This window comes from Protomyctophum parallelum (assembly GCF_964188405.1).
Source record: "Protomyctophum parallelum genome assembly, chromosome: 5".
Taxonomy (NCBI): domain Eukaryota; kingdom Metazoa; phylum Chordata; class Actinopteri; order Myctophiformes; family Myctophidae; genus Protomyctophum; species Protomyctophum parallelum.
The window spans coordinates 47,425,158-47,431,925 of NC_139702.1; the positions used below are offsets into that span (position 1 = coordinate 47,425,158).

The 6,768-nt window shown below is 47.1% G+C and overlaps 1 protein-coding gene across 1 annotated transcript in view; it reads left to right on the forward strand.

Moving 5' to 3' along the window:
* The window catches only part of sorbs2a (sorbin and SH3 domain containing 2a), an 83,366-nt gene that overhangs the window by 74,268 nt on the left and 2,330 nt on the right, over positions 1-6,768 (forward strand). Inside the window, exons 24-28 of the mRNA XM_083764514.1 lie at positions 236-1,510; positions 1,779-2,375; positions 3,511-3,551; positions 4,075-4,181; positions 5,039-6,768. The exon at positions 5,039-6,768 is cut by the window's right edge and continues 2,330 nt beyond it. Of these exons, the coding sequence (XP_083620640.1) occupies positions 236-1,510; positions 1,779-2,375; positions 3,511-3,551; positions 4,075-4,181; positions 5,039-5,100 (2,082 nt within the window). The 3' untranslated portion in view covers positions 5,101-6,768. The remainder of the gene's footprint in view (positions 1-235; positions 1,511-1,778; positions 2,376-3,510; positions 3,552-4,074; positions 4,182-5,038) is intronic.

Genomic DNA, 6,768 nt, shown 5'->3' on the forward strand with positions numbered 1-6,768 from the left:
CATTATTTGATTTGTCGTGGGCAATTACATTGCTTGCAACTGTTTCCTTCACCAATGCTCTCCAATGGCTGCAATCCCCGAAAGCCTTGTGAAAATAAGTCATCATTCATGCATTATTTAAGCCAGCAGTCTTTCAACAGGGGGGCAACATTACCATTACTTACACACATACCTCCCCACTCCTCTTTTATAAGCCTCCCTATTTTCCTTCCTTTTCACTTTATACAATCTGAAGCCTCTCGACCTTCCTCCACCCTCTCCCTCCTCTTCCTCCACCCATCACCAGCCCTACCACTCCCCTCACGCCGCCTCGAAATCACTGCATCTGCAAGCTATCACCAGTGAGTGGCTGGCCCTCACACTGGACCCCTCCACCTCCACCACACACTCCCCCACAGTGACCCCCGTCCCCCCAACACCACCCCCGCTTCCCACCAGTCTTCAGGACCCCAGGGTGACGCCTCCAGCACCGCCTAAAAGAGGCTTTACACCTCCACCCCGAACTTTGTCCAGAAAACCAACAACCGGCGTGTTCAAACAAGGAAATCAGGACCCAGACCGGCACCTGCAGTCTGTCACCAGTGAGTGGCTGGCCCTCACAATGAACCCCTCCACCACACCCTCCCTCTCAGCGACCCCGCCCCCCACTGCCCTCATCCTTGGGACCCCGGGGCGACCTCGGAACTCCGTGGTGACCCCGCCAGCACCACCTAAAAGAGGCTTTACTCCTCCACCCCGGACGTTGTCCAGAGAAATAAGCCCCGCGTTCAAACAAGAGATGCTAGATCCAGAACTCTTCCCTGCACCCAACCCTCCCTCCTCGTTCACCTCTCCTCTCCCCGGCTCCTCTCTCAAACATGGGCTGAGTGACGCGAAAGGGACCCAACAACTGTCACACGGGTTCACAGGAAGGGGGTTCTTCTGCACAGAACCAGAACTTGAGAGCCAACCTACAGACGTCCCACAGTGGTACAGGCCAAGCAAGGCGCAAGTAAAGCACAGAAGTGAAGACCCCAGAGTTCAGCATCAAGGGGAAAACCCCTACGACCGGCTGTTGTCATTGATCCTGGGTGGTCTCGCTAGTGCAGACGATGCAGAGGTCTTGAGGTTACCTCCGGCGCAACCAACTCACGCACTGATCCTGGGTGGTCTCGCCACTGCTGACGATGGGGATGTTTTGACGTTACCTCCGTCGCAACCAACCAAAGCACTGATTGGTAAATCCCTCCACAACAGGGAAAGGTCACCAGAAGCGAAAAGCCCGGCCGCCGCCCCTAGCCGCCAGTCTGAGGGCAGCCTTTGCCTGGGGGTGGAGCGTCACAAGCCGGTGACAATGGAGCCGCTGTGCATCACTTGGAAGGGCCGGCCCCACGTCGAGGAGAGTCAAAGACGGGAGACGGGTGACCTGCCGTCGTTCAGAGGGGAGGGGTTACCCGTGTTGTTCATTCAGGAAGAGGAGGATGCTAGACAGGAAGCGGTGAAGAGTAGAAACCACAGTGAGAATGAACAGGTAGAGCGTGTGGACTAAACTAAGTCGCTTGTACACAACAAAAACATCCCGAGTGTTAGTTTAATCTTTACACAAGAGTTTGATAAACTGACCCTCATGACACTTTTTGCTGTGTATGACAGCTGCTCAATAATGTCGCACTTTGCACCAAATAGACATCCCAGCTGCTGCTATCCATGATAGATTCACATCCCATTATGCGGTTGTTTTGATTGTTCAGGTTGTCATTTCAGCTTCAGGGTTGATCGCTGTGTCGTTGCCTCTGTAGGCTGACGTCTGTCCACCCGCGGCCACGTGTCGTTCTTATCGCGGCCTCAGGTCACCTTCCCCACCGCCTCTCCTTCCTCCTCCCTCCACACCTCCTCCCCCCCTTCCTCCTCCCCCCGCTCCGCTCTGGCCTGACCCTTTCACCGTCACGCTCCCAAAATCATGCCGGCTCCCAGCCTCTCCCCCTCCTCCTCTTCTGCTCTCCTCCGCGGAGCGCTCCGCACTTCCTCCCATCCCAGCGCGTTTTCCACTACCTCCTCCACCCGCCCTGCCATGCTCTGCCCTCCCTCGCTCCTCTCCCGGCTCGCCTCACCTCCTCCTCTCCACCTCCCAGCCATTCTCCTGCTCCCCTCTCCTCCTTGGCTTTCCCCCTCCTACTCCTCCTCCCCCGGTTCCCATGCCCATCCACCTCCCACCCCTCCCTCTTCTTCCTCCACCTCCTCCTCTTCCTCCGCTGTCCTGCTCTCCTCCCGTCACCACTCCATCCTCCCCTCCACCAATACCTCCTCTTCCTCCGCTGTCCTGCTCTCCTCCCATCACCAATCCATCCTCCCCTCCAACAATACCTCCACCAGAGCCTAGGTCTGCCATGGTCAAGGTAATAACTCAGCTGCTTGTTGATGATGATGATGATGATGATAGTGATGAAAATTACAATGACAGCTCACCTGACAGAATAACACTGTGTGACACTTTTGCAAAATAGTTTGTCTCTAACCTGTGCAAGTGTGCATACATTAACATCTACTCACAAAGAAATACCGATTTGTGGATGTAAACAGGGTCCTCAGCTGCCAGAGAATTGCGTGCGTGCGTGCGTGCGTGCCTATGTCTAATGGGTGTGGGAATTCTGCATATCTTGCAGGTGGTGTGTTTACTGTATGTGCGTGCATGCCGGCGTGCGCCTGTGTGTGAGTTGGGTGTTTTAACTAGGGGTGCAACGGTTAATCAAACTAATCGATTTAATTCATTAATCTGAAAGATAATCAATAATCGATCATTTAATAAAATAATCAATTAATAATTGATCCCTAAATTGGGAATGTCATTATAGGGCAATCTTGGGTTGTAGCTTGAGCTGTTTTCAAAAATGTTCCACGAACCCAACGCGCCTCTCAATTGTTCGATTAATCGAAAAAGTAATTTGACAGATTAATGAAGAAAACAATAGAGGTTGCAGCCCTGGTTTGAACCGAGGCTGTGTCGGAGAGTGGAGGCGCTGACTAGGTCTGTCACTTCTGGTTCTTTCAGCCGCATTTTAAGCGGGATGTGATGGTTGACGGTAAACCTCCTCGTAGCCGCAACGCCACCAGGAAGTCCTTTATGTCAGCCCTTAGAGGTCAAAGGGTAGGGGGCGTGACCTCATCATCATCACCCCATGCTGTGACACAATGGAATATGGCCTTGTTTGTAGCATATTCCACCATAGTGCATGCCAGCGTGTGATGTTTAAATTATAACTTGAATACAAAGGCATTTGTTCCTCTGGAGATATGGATTGGAGGAATTGGTGTGTTTTGGCTAAACTGGTGACTTTTTAGGCTTGACTGGTTGATTTGTATTTAGCTTTGTGTACAGTAATGTGCATTATTTCCAAAGGGATTCTTCATACTGCATCTCTGTGTACAGATGGACATGTACGCTTGAGAGTGATTGTAAACACATCATGATTATCTCTCTCTCTCTCTCTCTCTCTCTCTCTCTCTCTCTCTCTCTCTCTCTCTCTCTCACAGCGATATGTTCAGCAAGATACACTTCATGGTGGAGGAGACCCGTAAGTCAATATTCTCATAGTTGCACGCAGAATTATGATTGTCATGTCCATAGAATGGCTGAAGAAATCACTGTCTAACCCAGACACCACACATAATGTGAGCTGTGATTTATTGTGCCAACCGTATTCATTAAATTAGAGTTCCACCGTGTATAGTTGTTATGTTGTAAATTATCCTGAATATCTAGAATCAATGTCCACACATCTACAGTATATACGGCAGCTGCAGTGGTGTATTATATGCCTGTGTTAATTATTATTACGATATGACGAATGGTACCCTAACAGTCACAAGATATATTTATATTTTTATATTTGATTGTGCTCTAAACAAACGTTAAAAAGTCCATAGACTTGGCTGCAATATGATGTAATTTTCAAAAGCAATGCCCTCAAAAACACTAATTATGGAGATATACAATTATTCTGCCCGACAGCTTGTTGCACAAACATTATCATAGCAAGCAAGTGGATGTCCAAAAGAGAAAGTACAAATACTGATAGACATGTTTGACCCGTGCAGGTTCCGGGCAGTGTACAACTACCTGCCCCGCAATGAAGACGAGCTGGAGCTGAAGGAAGGAGATGTTGTTGATGTGATGGAGAAGTGTGACGATGGCTGGTTTGTTGGTAAGAAGAGAGAACCTTGCTACCCACAGTGTTACTATTTACTAAAAAGTACATGAATATGAATGTATGCCTGTTATGTGAATGCACAGAATCAGAGCTTTATTGTCACATCACAGTCTTACAGGTAAAAAAGTAGGTGAAATGTATAGTTCCCACAATGAAAGCTGTTTTGTGACCCAATCCACAAGTACTACTGTCACTGGCTGAATAGATCTTCTTGAATAGACATCAAATTATGCCGGCCACTAGATGGTGCCAGAGTGTCACCATGTATTTTTAATAGGCTTTTGCCTAGAAGAAAAACAAGTTGACAAGTTATCCCTCACAGCTGGACTCAGCCTGAGGAAGTTCAGTTAGAAGACTGATTGTCCTGAGAATCAAGGACATTTCAACATCTCAGCATAAATATTTTTGTCCTGAAAAAAACTCTACAGCCAAATTCTTGGAGAGGTGAGGAGTTTGACACAGTGTTAACTAGAACTGCACTCTGTCGAGTGCCTGGAGCACAGGTCTCCGCCAGGCCGGGTTGCTTATCCATGGCCCGCAAACTTTGGTCATCATAACCACTTGGAATGGGATCCGAAAAATCTAACTCATACATCTTGATCATGACCCCAGAGATGATTATGTAGCGATTTGTGCGAGTTTAGGACAAAATCTCTTGTAGTAGTAGTAGTGGAGGGGCCAGTGGGCCACAGGCCCAAAGGTGCAAGGAATAGAGTTTGACCTGTGATGTGCCGTCTCTGTGTAACTGCTGCATGGGACCTCTCACTAACAGCTCTCTGTCTGTCTCTGTGTGACTGCTGCCGGGACCTCTCACTAACAGCTCTCTGTCTGTCTCTGTGTGACTGCTGCAGGGACCTCTCGACGGAGCAAGCTGTTCGGAACCTTCCCAGGGAACTATGTGAAGCGGCTATAGTGACGCAGACCACCTCCAACCATCACCCAATCCTCCACCCCCAACCCCAACACAACCCTGACACCACATCAAGACGTGTCACAGCCAAGACCCCTCGCACATAACAGTGTGTGTGTGTGTGTGTGTGTGTGTGTGTGTGTGTGTGTGTGTGTGTGTGTGTGTGCATGTGCGTGTGCGTGTGCGTGTGCGTGTGCGTGTGCGTGTGCGTGTGTGTGTATGTGTATGTGAGTGTGTGTAGCTTACCAGCTTCACACATAAAGAGAGGACATCTAGCTGTAACTAGCCATCTTTACGGAGGACTTATTCCACTAATTATATAATTCCTTTTTTTTCTATCATGGAGCAACTAGGGCTTTGTACTCCTGTGCGCCAATGACCTTTGACCCTCTTGATACTAAAGGAAGGCCTCGACATGAAGATGGCGATGTTATTTTTCTTTTATTATTTTAACTTTGTTTCAGGATGCTTTACTTTTTAATCTAAATACAGTTTCCAGCTTATGGCAATAATTGCAGCTTTGTTCTCTGCTATACTGTTGTAAGTATATTGCCACAATTTTCTTTTGTCCAGTGTCACGCATGTTTAACACATGTTTGATGTTTGAAGTATCCCCAAGACTAGTATTTTTATTTTTATTTTTTCACTGAGAGTATTCTAAATCCCAGGATCACACGTGTGTTTACATTTTTACCGGCTATACAGCTCAAACTCATTGAGATGTAACCGAAATTGTGGTTGGCTTTGATTCACACTTTAAATGCTTTTTTAATAATGAAAACTTCAAAACCCGGCACAAAGTGTATAGCTGTGTTTACTTGTGCATTACCCTGCATTATCGCTGCCTGAGAGGGTTAAGGCCTACGTGCATCGCAAAACACAACATGTAATGAATTGATTCAGTGATAATGGATTTTGTCATCCAAAATGCAACGAGTTTCACTGGAAAGGACAGCATTCATATTAGGGCCCATTTATACACAAAGTAATGTACGGATTGAGATGTTGACGTTGATGAACGTTTTCTCGACAAAACGGAGCAATAGCATCGGAAATTGTTGGGGCAGATTTCCTTGAACTAAATCTAGTCCAAGTAAGACTTGATGAAGACTATGAATGGGTATATTTATTCTGATACGTAAAGAGTGTATAAATGGGCCTTTAGGTGTGATCAGATGATAACGTAATGTAATGCATGTATTTAATGTACTGGCAATTTCATACCGTACCTAAAGGTAGATAGAGTAAGTGAAGCGTGAAGATCTATCTTTAGATAGTTATCTACAGTGTGACAGGGGTCTCTCCAGGTGGGTTGCCAATTTCAGACGATTAGGAGAGAGTGCCCATTTCTCAACTTAAATTTTCTCCAAGCATTCCAGTTCCAGTTTTGTCTGATCACTTCTTTGCATCATCACTTCCAATTTGACTTGCTTATCCTGTATGAGAGATGCAGAGAAGGGGAGGGGGAGGGGAGGCGGGGAAACCGGGAGACCCCTGTTACTGGACAAACACACTATAGAAATGATTGCTATCAGAATATAGAGCTACTTAAAGGGACATTTCACCCTTTTTGCAAAAAAATTAATGTTAATGATGTTTAGAAGATTTAGAACACTTTCCTGGGGGTCTTTATGTGGACTCTGAGCAGTGAGCCCAGTTTCTCTGATGTCA